Raw genomic sequence first — 15641 nt, forward strand, 5'->3', positions numbered from 1 at the left:
CCTGTAGGCCCCAGGCAGCCAGCACTGGCACTCACCCTCAGACACACAGGTATCAGCAAAGTTTTATTGTAAAATAAGAAACCAATATAAAAAAAAAAGTGATATAAAAGGGGAAGAGGGGAAGGGGTGCGGGTGAGGAATACAGATGTGCCTTTCAGACCCTAGAGGAAATGGATCCTGAGCATTTGGGGGAAGTAAAACAGATCTTGGAAGATACAGATCCTACACTGGAGATGGGACCCTCCAGGCTGTGGATGAGGCGAGATCTCCTTTTAGGTGGTGAGGTTCCCTGACTTCAGACGGGATTTGGCCAGGCCAGTAGAGAAGGATTTAGAAGTTCCCTTCTCTTAACTAGCTGCCCAGTCATACAGGGGCAGGAACCAGCACCCCTGAGGGAGCCTAGTCCCAAACATCCGTCATTTCATTAACCCTCACAGTAAGCCCCGTAAGGCAGGTATGATTTATCAATGAGGACAATGAAGTTAGAGAAATTAAACTTGAGATAACTTCCCTGGCTAGTTTCCAACCCAGTGTTGATGGCTGATTTAAAACTTAATGCTTGCATGCAGGAACATCTTCCTCCCTCCCCCAAATGGCCTTCATAGTAAAGACCTTAAAAGTTAAGCTGAAACATCTTAGCTCCCTCCAAGAGGCCTCAGCCAGGCAAACGGAATTCTGGGGTGTTTCTGGGGCACATCTATACCAAGCAGGTTTAAGCTCCCAACCCCAAAAATATGCCAGGAAAGGGGACAAGGGTGGGGGTGTCCACGGGGGACAGGAAGCAGGGGATGTCAGTCTGAGTCAGGCCCCTCTCTCTTGAACATGAGTCTCTTTTTATGGCGGGAGGTAGACTGCCCCTTTTTAGATTTCAGGTGGCTGTGGAGATAGAAGAGGGAAGGGAGGAGATTACATCGTCAGAGTGAGAGGTGTAGAGCCTCTCTTCCCACATTAGGTTTTGAAGGGCCTGAGGTTGGAGCAAGGGGAATTTAAGTTAAAATAGTCACCATTAACTGCAGACACGCTTACTGAGCACCGGGGGTACTTGTCTGTCTGTATTAAACTCCTTATCCCATTTGACAAGTTAGGAAACTGAGCTTGATAAGGGGGAGCAACAAAGCCACACAGGACTTGTTAGCTCTCAGGAAGGCCAAAGATTTGACCCCACACCCCGGCTCTGCCCGGCACTCCCACAGTTACCAGGCCCCTACTGGGGACCCCAGATCTGAGACAGAGGTGGCTAGAAATGGCAAGGAAATATCCATGCTCATATTTGGGCTTGAGGGGTCTGTGGACCACTCCACCTGATGCAGGGAAGTGGTTATATGATTCAACCAGAGGACGAGTAAAGGATGTCCAGGCAGGGCCAGGACCCAACGGGAGAATTCTGTTGTCTTTGACCTTGAAGGCAGGATTACAATGGAATCCCAGGCTTTCCAACATAGGAATGCAGGGGAGTGGGGCTGAAAGGGGACCCAGGTCACTCACCTGGAGTGAGTCTTGCTTCCACCCGGGTCCTTTCCAGCCTGGGCATCCTTTAGCTCTAAGGCTTCATTCAGTTCTCGGAACATCTCAAAGCGTTCACGCCCACGGATCTGTGGCGGGAGAAGAGGAGGAAAATGAAGTATTAGGCGAAGTCATAGTACCATTGTCATGCTCTCTTTAACAAATTTTCTTTTGAAAGATGATCTTTTAAAATGTAGGTTATGGCCCTGGCTGGTTTGGCTCAGTGGATAGAACGTCGGCCTGCGGACTGAAGGGTCCTAGCTTTGATTCCGGCCAGGGGCACATGTCTGGGTTGCAGGCTTGATCCCCCAGTAGGGGGGGTGCAGGAGGCAGCCAATCAATGATTCTCTCTCATCACTGATGTTTCTATCACTCTCTCCCTCCTCCTTCCTCTCTAAAATCAATAAAATGTATTTAAAAAAATTAAAAAAAAATAAAATGTAGGTTATGGTACAAGATGGCATCCTAAAATCAGACATCACCAGGAGCCAGTCTCTAGGCACTACTGCCCCCTGATGGCAAATGCCCTAATTGCAGGGAAAGCAGCCAGGAAGAAAATAGCATTTTTGAATGCTAGACTTGAAACTTTATATATATATATTTAAAGTGGCTTAAAACAACAGTCCTTTATTATCTTCTGTGTGTCAGGAATCTGACACAGATCTCATAGGGCTAAAAGCCTGGGTGGCAGCAGGTGCATTCTTCTGGAGGCTCTTCATGGAGAGTCCATTTCCTTGCTCATCATTCGGATTACTGGCAGACTCAGTTCCCAGTAGATGTCATTGCTGGTTACCAGCAGATGGCTGCTGCCAGCTTCTAGAGGGCACCATGGTTCCTTGACTGGTAGGGAAGGCAAACCGTTACCTTTACTAACCCCCTTAGGCTTCTTTTTGGCAGGGCCTTAAATAAAGTTCCTTTTCCTGTAACTAATCTTTCAGTGCACATGTTGAGCCTGAACAAAGGTGCCGATATTTTGCTAGATGCTGGGGCTGCAGAGGTGACTCACACATTGTCCTTGCCTTCAAAGTTGGAAGCAACGTCATTCCAGGCTCATTACGTTTCTACTAGACACATCCACATGTTCAAGTTGAAACTTAATCTCAAGACCGTGGGTCATGACCAGAGAAAGGATAGATGGGCCTACCCGCACACTTGCTACATTTGCATCTTTTATACCCTTATCCAATCCCACCAAGTAGGGGCAAGAGACTACCCATCTTCCTTTCCCAGACGTGGTACCTGAAGGGTGAAATATTCTCCATCCACTGGCATCTTTGGCGGGGGAGAGGAGTCAGTGTCGGTGGGCAGTGCTGGGGAAGAGGTAAGGAATGGGGAGAAGGGTGAATCTGGGGCAGAATTACACCCTCTCCCTCCTCTGCTTCCCCTCGCCCTGCTTGCTTATTACCTCGCTTAGTGCTCCCAGAGGGCTGCTTGGGACTCCCAGGGGGCTGTTCGAGACAAGACTCCCCCTTCTTGCGGAAATTTTCTTCCTCTGTGCGTCGGTCTCTCCCAGGACAGGCACAAATACGCACCTCAAAGCTGTTTCGTCCCAGCAGATTACCACTACCCAGGCGAGGAGAGGGAAGCAGGAGGCAGTAAGAAGGTGGGCACGACATGTAAACCAGGTCCCACCTACTCCCAACCACCTTCATCCTAAGTGGAGCCTAAGCTCCAGGGCCAGGCCTATGGAGAAGCCACAGGTTAGAGGTTGCAAAGCCAGAGAAAAGAAAACGGGGGAGCAACAAGGAGGTTCTACATATAGGGATGCGAGAGGGAGCATGGCTGGTAGTCCTGGAGGAAATGGTGGAGGGGCCGGGCGCAGGGGACAGAGACAGGCAGAGGCTAGGGAGGAGCATGCTGGCACAAAGGGTGGTGTCCGAGTCCCTACTTGGAATCTTCCAGTGTGATGATGGTGAGGATGGGCCGCCGGTTCATGCCCCCCATGCAGGAGCTGTTACACATGAAGTTGTAGTGAATGGTGGTATATTCAGAGCCCACCTGGGAGAAAACAGAGGCCCAAGGTGAGGTCCCCCAGCCCTGAAGCCTGTCGCCCCTGTGAGCTACAGCTCTGCAACTGTGGACTGGCAATCACCCATCTGCGGCTCCGCACACATCCCAGCTGGGTGGCCACTGACAACCCTCCTAACCCCTTCCTCCCAGAGACCCCAGTTGCCAAACCAGACCTCAGGCGGCTCGTAGGGCACCACCACACTATGTCGAAGAGTGTTTTTGTCATCCAAATACTCGGCACGCGAATTCCCTTCCACCCGGATAAGGTGCTGAGGAGGAGCCAGACCTACGAGCAATTAGGAAAGAATCAGGCACCTGGGGACTCGGGGCCACAGCCCTGTCCCACCTGCAGCCCGACTGCTCACCGTCACTGTAGTCCGTGCAGCGCTCATGGTGGGGGCAGCGCCGCACCACCTCCGTCATGTGCTCCGACTTCTTATAGATGGCCATGGCCCGGACCCGGGTACTGAGCGGGGGTGGGGAGCTGACCCACAGCTGCACGGGGCAGGTCTTTGCCATCTGGCAAAACAGCTTGTTGAGGGTAGAGGAGTACTGTGGGAAAAGGAGAAAGAATGGACGGGAGGTCAGGGGACAAGCACTGCTTAAGCACCAACTGAAAGCCATGTCCGGTGTGGGGAGGGTGGCTAGGGATGGCAGAGTTGGAGGGTGGGGAGGGTGGCTAGGGATGGCAGAGTTGGAGACCTGTGTCCCAGAAGCTCATTTACAAAAGCTAAGGAATGAAAGAGAGCGCAGAGAGGAAGAAAAGTTCCCTGGCCTCGTGAGAGATGCTGGGAGTATGACGCCCAAGGTCAAGGGAGAAAATTCAACTTTGGGGCAGAGGTCAAAGGTCACAGACTACACAGGTAGAAAGTAGAGAGACAAGCCAAAGGCTGAGAGAGATTCTAGTGTCCTGAATAGAAAAACTCGGGGGGGATGTGGTCAGGCATTGAACTATCACATGGAAGCCAGCCTCCCAGGGCCACTGACCGTGCAGGTTACAGACTTGGCTGTCCCAGAATTCAGGAATCCTAAACGGAAACCATAGCTACCGGGATAGGTCTTCTGGGAAGGGACAGAGGATGACAGGGTCCAGGAGGGGGCTGGTGCTGGGACAGCAGCTGCTGGTGCAGGAGTTGCTGGCACACTGGAGGCTTCATTTGGACCGTTGTCCAAACAGTCTACGAGGTCTTGGGGCATCCAGCCCAGTTCATCCACTGCCTGGGAGTCTTCAGGATTCTGTGCATGAGGAAAGCGAGAGTCAGAGAGCTAGGTTCCCAGGCAGTTGGCCCTGTAGCCCCTGGTCCCTCCCCCTCCCTAGTCCTTACCAGATTATCACTGCCATGAAGTCTGAAAGACAAGAGCAGAAAGTCAGTACTGGTTCTTGCCTTCTACAGGCCTCTACTCCTAGGGTGCTGGGGAATGGGGGGGGGGGGGGCGGGGGCGGGGTGGGCACGAGGAGTAGGCAGTCGTTATCAGAGGGTGGGCAGTGAACATGTCCCTCCCGAGAGACCTCTACTCACAAACTCCACAATTCTGAAAATGTCTCCTGACTCAGAGGGAGGCCTTCTGACGGTGGCACATCCATGGCAGCTCCCTGGAAGGCAGCGTGGCTGCGGTGGGGGGAGGAAAAGTTGAGGATCCAGCATGAAACACGCCCAACACCATATCAGGGTCTGACACATTGGTGTCCCCTGACTTCCTGAGGAGCAGGGCTCCTTCACAACTTCTTTCTTCAAATCTTTCAACACAACCCAGGCCGCTCCGTGCCCACCTCTCACCAGCCTTACTACACACTTGCTTGAGAAAAAAGAGATAACCAGAGGGACTTCCCATCTTCCCACCGATGAATCCACAAGCCTTCCTGGAAACTGTACCTTCCTTCCTGATAAGGATGCAGTAACGCTTAGCCCTCCCCTGCCGCCTGGGGGAAGATGCCTCCCTGACCCCCTTCATCCCAAAGCTTCTGGAAGCAGCAGTGTATGCTTTCCGACCCTCGTGACCAGGCCCCTGCCTGCTTCTCTGGTCTCATCTCCCAGCACTCTCCCCTTCCCACACTCCCCAGTTCACCTAACTGTCGGTTCCCTCTACTGGGAACACTGGTGGTGCCATCACTGCAGACCTCAACTTGAAAACCTCCTCAGGGATATTTTCCCAGACCACTCAGACTGCTCGCCGAACTCTGTCACCCTATTTTAATTTGTGCATTTGTTTCCTCTAGTTCAGGCGTTCTGTCACCCTATTTTAATTTGTGCATTTGTTTCCTCTAGTTCAGGCGTCCTCAAACTGCGGCCCGCGGGCCACATGCGGGTGTTTTTGCCGTTTTGTTTTTTTACTTCAAAATAAGATATATGCAGTGTGCATAGGAATTTGTTCATAGTTTTTTTTAAACTATAGTCCGGCCCTCCAACGGTCTGAGGGACAGTGAACTGGCCCCGTTTAAAAAGTTTGAGGACCCCTGCTCTAGTTGAATATAAACAGCCTCAGGACAGGGAAGTTATCTTGTTCATCACAGTATTAGCATAACACCTTGCACCTGGTCGAGCGACTAAGTGAATTGTTTGGAGTAAGATGCGTACTTCATTACAGATTAATCTTCGGGTACAGATTTTAGCTAACAAAAATTGTGCATCTAAGAGGCTGGCAAAGGATCACCTGCCAGAACTCCCAAAACTGATGGGGGTAACTATGTACCTGCAAGGAGGAAGGCAAGAGGGGGTGGCAAAAGAGTGACCAGCGGGAACTGGGGAGAAGTACCAGGGTCCCCTCTCGATCAGGGATCAAGAAAACTTTGGAGACTTTAATGGAAGGGGGCTCATAAGTAAAAATCTCTAGATTTGCCCTAGCCCCCTGGTTGGAAAACTGCAGCTCGCGAGCCACATGTGGCTCTTTGGCCCCTTGAGAGTGGCTCTTCCACAAAATACCACGGCTTGGGCGAGTCTATTTTGAAGAAGTGGCGTTAGAAGAAGTTTAAGTTTAAAAAATTTGGCTCTTAAAAGAAATTTCAATTGTTGTACTGTGATATTTGGCTCTGTTGACTAATGAGTTGCCCACCACTGCCCTAGCTGGTTTGGTTCAGTGGATAGAGTGTCAGCAGAGGACTGAAGGGTCCCGGGTTTGATTCTGGTCAGGGCACGTGCAGGAAGCAACCAATTGATGTTTCTCTCTTTCTCTGTCTCTCCTCCTCTCGAAAAATCAATGGAAAACTATCCTCAGGTGATGATTAACAAAAAATTAAAAAATAGCAGCAGTACAGTCTAATTATGGGAAATGTAGAACTGAGAAAAGTGCCTGGCACATAGTAAGAGCTTAACAAATGCTTCTGTTTATGTGATAGTTCCATTTTATTTGTTCTATATTATTAGTCTAGAGTGAGAACTCTTGTGATTGTGAGCGGGTGGGACTTTTGTACAGCCCAGCTGGTGTGGCTCAGCGGTTGAGTGTCCAGCTATGAACCAGGAGGTCCCGGTTCAATTCCCAGTCAGGGCACATGCCGGGGTTACGGGCTCGATCCTCAATGCGGACATACAGGAGGCAGCTGATCAATGATTCTCTCATCATTGATGTTTCTATTTCCCTCCCCCTTCTTCTCGCAGAGTCAGTAATAAAAAACATACATACAAAAAGAAGCAGGCAGTCATCAGGAGGAAACGTTTTGAGAGTGGGAACTTCCTATGGGAATGTGCACCAGGAGGCCAGGGAACTAAAATTGTGAGAAGCTAAACCAGACCTTCCAGAGGCTGGGGAGGAAGGATGCTTACGCAGGCAGTCCCAGTGCGAAGGCGATGGACTGTCAGGACTACAGGGACAGGTCACACAACTACCCTAACAATGGCTGCTGCTCATAGGTCCATTGCTTTCAGTGGCTTATCCCAGATAGGTATCATCGCCAGCTGAGGGAACTAAAGTTACAGGCATTAAGTCAGCCAAGCTCAGAGAGCTCTCCAGGGGGAGGGCCAAAGACTAGAACCTACGAAGCCCGAGCCTACACCCAAGCTCTAAATAATTATGCTCCCAAGGCTTCATCCAGAGTCTGGTGTAAAAAAATTTGATTCTGGAAGACACACATTTTACTACTTAGCAAGACCACTGCCAGGTAGACTCCTAGGAAAATGGTTGATTGGGTGCAGCAGGAGTCTTGCACAAAAATTCATGTCAGTGTTGTTCCTGATGGCAGGTTGACAAGCAAGGAACATTATGACCCACCAGTAGGAAATGGCTAAATTATTATTTTTGTTAATCCTCACCCAAGGATATTTTCCCATTGATTTTTAGAGAGTGGAAGGGAGGGGGAGAGACAGAGAAAGAAACATCGACTGGCTGCCTCCCACATGCGCCTGCCTGGACCTGGAACCTGCAACCAAGGTAGGTGCCCTTGATGGGAATTGAACCGGAGACCCTTCAGTCCTTGGGGTCGATGCTCTATCCACTGAGCAAAAGCGGCTAGGGCTATTATTGTTTTTTAATCTTCACCTGAGGATATGTGGTTTGTTTTTTAAAATTGATTTTACAGAAAGAGGCAGGGAGAAACATCGATGTGAGAGAAACATGGATTCACTGCCTCCCGTGTGAGTACCGAAATGGGTAAGTGCCCGGACTGGGAATTGAACTTGCAACCTTTTGCTGTATGGGACTAAGCTCCAATTAACTGAACCACTGGGCCAGGGCAGGAATGGCTAATTAAATGTGATATACTCCCTCACAAGAGAAACTCAGTACAGAAGTTTATGAAAATGAATTTTCTGTATGTGTAACTTGATATAACTCAGAAACATGTTGAGCGAAAAATACAATTTGCTAGAAAAAAGCAAAACACAGTAACGTAAGTAGTTTATACAAATTAAAAATACAAAACAACTATTTATTGCTTAAAATCATATGTATGTTAAAATTTGAAAGACAGGCAAAAAGAAATAAAAATTCACAAAACTATGATAATGCCTCAGAGAGGGGATATGCTTGCTCATGGGGCTGGGGACTTCAGCTTTATCAACTAAGAAAAATGGAATAAAGAGCTTATCCATGCATTAGTTGTGCAATTAAAATATGGATACAAAAAAGACAAAATGTTATAATTATTTGGTGGAAATATGAGCGTTGTTATTCTCGTACTTGTCTGCATTTTTCCAAAATAAGAAAATCTATAAAAAGAAAAATAACCTCTTTCCCAGATTCACTTTGGGGCCTTGGAAGAAAATCATTTGACTACACTTATGTGTCTTTCCCTGGACTGTGTTCTGTCCACTGGTTATCCTCCTATAGCTTTAATCTTTAACTTTGTACTACTCTCTCATTTTGGAATCAGCTTGTGAATTTCTATAAAAAAGAGAGAGGAAGGGATAGAAACATCAATAATGAAATAGAATCATTGATTGGCTGCCTCCTGCACGCCCCCTACTGGGGATTGAGCCAGAAACCTGGGCATGTGCTCTGACCGGAAATCCAACCCATGATCTCCTGGTTTATAGGTCGATGCTGAACCACACCGACCAGGCATCAGCAATATTTTGCAGTTTATAATATAGAGTTCTTATCCATCACTTGTTAAATTACCCCCGATTATGCCATGTTTTGGATGCTATTTTAAAATTCATTTTCCAAGCTCAGATTCAATGATTGCTATTATAAAGAAATACAATTTATATATACTGCCTTTGAAACTTGTGACTCTATTATAATCACTTGCTAGTTCTGATGATTTTAAAATAATTTTCCGTTAAAATTTAGAAACATCAATGATGAGTCATTGATTGCTGCCTCCTGCATGTCCCATACTGGGGAGCAAGCCTGAAACCTCGGCATTGTGCCCTGACCGGGAATCGAACCCTGACCTCCTGGGTCATAGGTTGACGCTCAACCACTGAGCCACATTGGCCAGGCTACTTATTTTTCTTCCTGAAGTGGCGAGAGTGGAATCCTTTAGTTCCTGATCTTAGAGGAAAAGCATTAAGCCTGTCACTATCCTATATATAATAAAAGCCTAATATGCTAAGGCCATGCAACCACTTGCTATGACATGCACAGACCACCAGGGGGCAGACGCTCAATGTAGGAGCTGCCCCCTGGTGGTCAGTGTGCTCCCACAGGGGAAGCACCGCTCAGGCAGAAGCTGGGCTCATGGCTGGAGAGCATAGCAGTGCTAAGGATGTCCAACTGTTGTCAGTTGGACATCCCCCGAGGGCTACCGGACTGTGAGAGGGTGTAGGCCAGGCTGAGGGACTCCCCCCCTACCCTCTGGTTATGTATATTGCTAATGGTAACTTGATTGGGGGTGACCTTTATCAGACTGAGTTAAGTTTCCTGTTTTTAGTTGGCTGGGAAGTTGGTTTTTCTTTAAGGGTTCAATTCCTGGTCAGGGCACATACCTGGTTTTGGGCTTGATCCCCAGTAGCGGATGTGCAGGAGGCAGCCGATCGATGATGTTTTTCTCTCTTATCCCTCTCCCTCTAAAAATCAATAGAAACATATTTTTAAAAATCACAAATAGCTGTTGCATATTGTCATATGCTTCTTATGCATCTGTTAAAATTATTATTGGATTTTTATTTCAAAGAATTGTTTATTGGTTTTTAAATAGAGGAAGCAAGAGAAACATTGATGTGAGAGTGCAATATTGGTCTGCTGCCTCCTGCATGACCCCCCTCCCCCCAAATGGGGATTGAGCCGGAACCCAGGCATGTGTCCTGAACAGGAATCAAACCAGCAAACTTTCAGTGCATGAGATGGCGCCCAACCAACTGGGCCACATCAACCAGGGCAATCATAGGATCCACCAATCTGCTAACATGGCACATTACACTGACTTTTGAATGTTAAATCAACACTGCAGTCAGGGATAAACTTCACTTGGTCATTTTTGTATATTACCAGGTTTGATGTGCTAAAATTTATAAGATTTTGCACATATATGCTAACAGGAATATTGGTCTAATTTCCTTTTCTTGTAACATCCTTGATTTGGGTTTGTTATCACGATTACTCACCTCACAAAATGAGCTGGACAATGTTACCTCATTTATAATTACAGATTGGTATTGTTTCTTCACCAAATGTTTGAAGGGAACCAACCAGTTTCCCCACCCTGAAGCTTCCATTTTTGGGGATATTGCTTTTAGGCTGTTTATTAAGAAATAAAAGACCCAGAAAGAACTTTTGACCCTAACCCCTTTCTGTCCAAGAGATTCAAACAGAAATACCTGCTTCAGGAAGGAGATCTTAGAATGTTCTCCTTAGCCTAATTTGAATTAAGCATGGTGAATAAGAGGGCCTCAGGAAGGGGCCTGTTAGCTAGATTGATATTGGCTGTGTCCCATTGTCTCACAGGAAGATTCTTGCTGTATGTTCTGCCTCATGGATGTTCCACTCTTCCAGAATCACCCATTCTCACTTATGAAGCCAAATACCCAGTCTCTTCTCCAAAGTGTCTTATGTGAATTCTCCATGCACATGTATTAAAACTTTGATTTTCTCCTGTTAATCTGTCTCTGTTGATTTAATTATTAGCCCAGCTAGAATTTATAAGGGGGGGGGGGAAGGTATTAATTTTAAAATTTTTTGGCTTAAAACAACAAAACTTGATCGTCTCATAGTTCTGGAAGCCAGAGGCCCAGAATCAAGATGTTGGCAGAGCTGTTTCCTCCTGGAGGCTCCAGGGAGAATGTGTTCAATACCTCTCTTCTAATTGCTGGTGGTCTCCGACAATCCTTGGTGTTCCTGGACTTGTAGATGTATCCCTCCCATCTCCGTCTTCATCCATCACATGGCCTTCTCCCCGTGTGTGTCTGAGGTATTAATATTTTTTTTAGCCCCCACCAAGAATAAAACAGACAGAAAAGAGAAATAAGATAGCAGACTTAAACCCAAACCTCACAATAATTGCATTAAATGCAAATGGACCAAACACTTCAATTAAAAGCAGTTCGGTGGGGAAAGGAAGAGTATTTCAAAAAGTGGAGCTAGAACAAGTGGATATCCACATAGAAAAACAAACAACAACAAAAAAAAAACCCCACTAAAACCAAAAACTATAAAGGTTATAGAGGACAATATGTGAGAAAGTGTACAAGAGTATCTTTCATGACCTTAGGATAAGATTTCCTAAACAGGTAACAGCAAACACTTAAAATGATGAATTTTCTCCTTTAGTCAAGCAACAGGTCAGTAGAAAACACATGTATCAGCTCTGGCCGGGTAGCTCAGTTGGTGAGACTGTCATCCCAATACCCCAAGGTGGCGAGTAAGATCCCTGGTCAGGGAACATACAAGAATCAACCAACGAATGTGTAAATAAATGTTTCTCTCTTTCCTTCCCCCCCTCTTTGCAAAATCAACGAATAAAATTTTTTTAAAATTTATCTTTATTGTTGCACGGCCAGCGTGGCTCAATGGTTGAATGTCGACCAGGAGGTCACGGTTCGATTCCCAGTCAGGACACATGCCCCGATTGTGGGCTTAATCCCCAGTGTGGGGTGTGCAGGAGGCAGCCGATTGATGATTCTCTCTCTTCACTGATGTTTCTATCTCTCTCCCCCTCTCTGAAATAAATAAAAATATATTAAACAATTTTTCTTTATTGTTGAAAATATTAGATGTCCCCTTTTCTCCTCTATTGTAAACATTTTTAAAAAGGAAAAAAAGCTCCCACATGTATCATATCCAAAATATGTAAAATACTACGAATCAACAATTAAAAGAGCAAACAAACCAATGTTAAAAATGGGGAAAAGACTTGAAGAGCCACTTCACATGATATAGGAATGGCCAATAAGCACATGACAACTGTTAACGGTATAACCACTTTGAAAATTATAATTTTTTATAACAAGAAACACAAAAACCTATGACCACAAAAAGAATTGAACAAGAAATGTTAATAGCGCCTGGAAGGTGTGGCTTAGTTGTTGGTTGAGCAACGACCTATGAACCAGGAGACCAAGGTTGGATTCCTGGTCAGGGCACATGCCCAGATTGCTCTCTGGATCTCCAGTAGGGGGCATGAAGGAGGCAGCCAAACAATGTTTCTCCCCCTGGCTGGTTTGGCTCAGTGTAGAGCGTGGGCCTGTGGACTCACGGGTCCCAGGTTCCATTGCGGCCAAGGGCACATGCCCGGGTTGTGGGCTCGGTCCCCAATAGGGGGCGTGCAGGAGGCATCCAGTCAATGATTCTCTCTCATCACTGATGTTTCTATCTCTCTCTTCCTCTCCGAAATCAATAAAAATACATTTAAAAAACATATATATTAAAAAACAAAACAAAACAGCCGAAACAGGTTTGGCTCAGTGGATAGAGTGTCGGCCTGCGGACTGAAAGGTCCCAGGTTCGATTCCGGTCAAGGGCACGTACATTGGTTGCAGGCACATCCCCAGTGGGAGGTGTACAGGAGGCAGCTGATGGATGTTTCTAACTCTCTATCCCTCTCCCTTCCTCTCTATAAAAAAATCAATAAAAACAAAACAAAACAATGTTTCTCTCTCATCCTTGATGGTTCTATCTATTCCTCTCCACTCCTCTCTCTAAAAATCAATAAAATTTATTTAAAAATAGGTATTATATATAAAAAAAGAATGTTAATAGTAGCTTTATTCAAAATAACCTCATGAATCAAGAGGCCATCAAAATGAGAATAAACAATCCAATGTAATATACTAAATAAAAAGTATCAGCCAAAACCGGTTTGGCTCAGTGGATAGAGCGTCGGTCTGCGGACTCAAGGGTCCCAGGTTCGATTCCGGTCAAGGGCATGTACCTTGGTTTCGGGCACATCCCCAGTGGGAGGTGTGCAGGAGGCAGCTGATCGATGTTTCTCTCTCATGGATGTTTCTAACTCTATCCCTCTCTCTTCCTCTCTGTAAAAAATCAATAAAATATATTTTAAAAAAAAGTATCAAAATACTGATACTCTACCAATACATGCAATAATATGGACGAGTTTCACAAAAATTATGCTGAAGAAGCCTGACACAAAGAAGCACACACTGTATGACTCCATTTATATTAAGTTCTCTAAACAGAAATAAAAATAAAGGTGGGGGTCAGAGATACACTGGGAAGAGGCATGAGAAACTTTTCTGGGACGATGAAAATATTCTACATCGAAAGGCGTTACACGGTGGTTCGATGCCAAAACTCATCTAATTGCAGTGGGTATAAACGCGACCTCAATTTATTAAAAAAGCACATCGGGTACCGCGCAGTGCCTGGTTTTTGGCAGGCGCGTCGTAAGTGACTGGAAAAGGATGACCACATATTAAGGGACGAAGATGCGGGAAAAATGGTTAAGCTTGGACTTGGCGAGGGTTCTGCCTCTCTCACAGGCAACAACTAGCTGGGACCGGCGCGCTGCACTTGGGGCCGCGGGGCCGCCCCTTCCGCTTTCCGCTTTCACGACGTTCAGTCTGCGTCCGGAGTCGGAATGGTTTAGTCCAAAGCCGGGTACAAGTTTTTTCTCCGCCACAAATTAACCGTCGTTATACACTCTTTCATCGTTTAATTCCCAAACGTACTCATTCGCGAAAATACCAAGGGTTGCCCTGTGCACACTTAAAAACAAACAAACAAACAAACAAACAAACAAATAAAACCCTTCCCACGCAATGGTAGCGTCCGCCTAGATGGTAGTCGCCCGGGGTGGAGCACACCATTCAAAGAGGGGGAGGGATAGAACTTAGCATCAAAACAAAGACACGCCCGTCCTTCCCCAAAGCCGTAATTAAGTAGTCCAGGAAGAAAAAAGAAAAAAAATAGAGGAGGGGATTATCAGCTTCCCTCCACAGGTCATCGGAACCAGTTTAAAAGACATTTTCTCTCTTTTTCGTTCCCTTTCATCGGGTAAATATGAGCTGCTCCGAAGAAACCGGAAATGGTACTCCAAGCGGCAGACATGTAAATGTAGAGCCAAACAATAACAGGGCTTCTGGACCTCTCAGACCAGGATAATCCACCCGGGTTTCGCGGGCAAACCTTTCCTTTGGCATTTCCCACTTCCACGACGGATAGTATTTGATTGGATTTTCTTCGTCTAGCAGAGCCGGTTGGAAAAATTATTCCAGGAAGGACAAAGGTCCGGTAGTTATGGGACCTTCCTTAGCAGCGTGGGCTCTTAGATCACCCCGAATAATCATTTCAGAATGCAGTCCGAGATTTCACTAGGGTACCATGGGCTCTAAAATCTAGAGCCGGCAACATAATTTGATGAACAAGAATAGATCCAGTGACAAATGGCAAGGGGTGGGGGGTTAGAGAGCAACCAAAGGACTTGTATGCATGCATATTATGGACGCAGACACTGGGGCAGAGGGGGCATGCCCGGAGTGGGAATGGCGGGGGGGGGGGGGGGCAATCGGGGAAAAAGGAGACAGATGTAACACTTTAGACAAATAAAAAAAAATCTAGAGCCGGGAGTTCCAGATCCAAAAGTCTCATACCGTGTTATTTAACGATTCCCCGCTCCCGGCCCTGGGATGGGGATAGGTATGGGTGGGTGGGGAAGAACCCCTTAGGCCAGCGGAAAGTTCCCCCCCACCCCCCGCGCCCAGGTGTTCAGGTTCCCCAAAGTTCCACCCCGCCCCCCACTCCCCCCGGTGTTCAGGTTCCCAACATCCTCATTATCTACACCCAGACCTCCCAACATAGCGGCCAGCCAAGCTTCTCCTCTCCCCGCAACCCCCGGCCGAATCGCCAAGTCCCCAGCACCCAACCTCCCTAGCTGAAAATATTCGGGGTCGACAGCTCATGGACGCAGAGAGGACTTATCACACTGTCAAGAGCTTACCTGAACTTCAGGGGAGCGTATCACCGTCCTGGGAAGCACCCTCCGAGGCCGGAAGCCAGGTGACCCTGGGGGCCCAGGAGACACCTGCGTCCAGGACGGTGGCTTCGGACTTTTGAGCTCAAAACTTTTAGCGCCAGTCGGAGCACATGGGAGGGGAAAATCCCAATCCCAGCAACCCCTGCGAGACTACTGGCACAAAGCTGGACAGTGGCCATGACAAGTAAGGGCAAGCAATGTGCCGGCGGGCGGAGGCTATTGGAGAGGGGGAAGAGTCCGGATTCCGCTGTATTGGTGCTGTAGCTACCGACATTTTGGGATGGGGAAGTTAGACGAGCCAACGGCGTGAGGACAGAATTGGTGG

At 47.1% G+C, this 15641-nt stretch overlaps 1 protein-coding gene and 1 long non-coding RNA gene across 4 annotated transcripts; one reads left to right on the top strand and one right to left on the bottom strand.

Moving 5' to 3' along the window:
- Positions 1 to 44: 44 nt before the first annotated feature.
- TP53 (tumor protein p53) lies at positions 45 to 15422 on the bottom strand. Of its 3 annotated transcripts, XM_079797380.1 has the most exons (12): positions 15281 to 15422; positions 11181 to 11291; positions 5034 to 5123; positions 4839 to 4860; positions 4501 to 4749; positions 3879 to 4065; positions 3687 to 3799; positions 3392 to 3501; positions 2909 to 3066; positions 2743 to 2813; positions 1486 to 1592; positions 45 to 876 (listed from the first exon to the last, which is right to left on the bottom strand). In XM_079797380.1, exons 2-12 carry the CDS (start codon positions 11264 to 11266, stop codon positions 792 to 794), a joined length of 1278 nt encoding a protein of 425 aa, XP_079653506.1. In that variant the 5' UTR covers positions 11267 to 11291; positions 15281 to 15422; the 3' UTR covers positions 45 to 791. The 3 variants fall into 3 exon arrangements, with proteins under 3 accessions (XP_079653506.1, XP_079653507.1, XP_079653505.1); XM_079797381.1 differs by lacking the exon at positions 11181 to 11291; XM_079797379.1 differs by lacking the exons at positions 11181 to 11291; positions 15281 to 15422 and adding an exon at positions 9876 to 11006.
- Positions 5130 to 9480, top strand: LOC307114695. The gene is made up of 2 exons (XR_013815035.1): positions 5130 to 5736; positions 5786 to 9480. It is a non-coding gene; the product is annotated as an uncharacterized lncRNA (long non-coding RNA).
- Positions 15423 to 15641: the final 219 nt, after the last annotated feature.

The sequence above is a fragment of the Cnephaeus nilssonii genome (assembly GCF_951640355.1).
Source record: "Cnephaeus nilssonii genome assembly, chromosome: 19".
In the NCBI taxonomy this organism is placed as follows: domain Eukaryota; kingdom Metazoa; phylum Chordata; class Mammalia; order Chiroptera; family Vespertilionidae; genus Cnephaeus; species Cnephaeus nilssonii.

What these genes read in the sequence shown, in the direction of transcription:
- TP53 (XM_079797379.1), bottom strand. Translation starts at nt 10,006, where the DNA reads ATGCAACAGCTATTTGTGATTTTTAAAAATATGTTTCTATTGATTTTT. An exon ending in CCAAGTCTGTAACCTGCACG is followed by an intron (nt 4,066 to 4,500) that starts GTCAGTGGCCCT and finishes CTTTTCCCACAG; the next exon opens with TACTCCTCTACCCTCAACAA. An exon ending in CTGCACGGACTACAGTGACG is followed by an intron (nt 3,800 to 3,878) that starts GTGAGCAGTCGG and finishes AATTGCTCGTAG; the next exon opens with GTCTGGCTCCTCCTCAGCAC.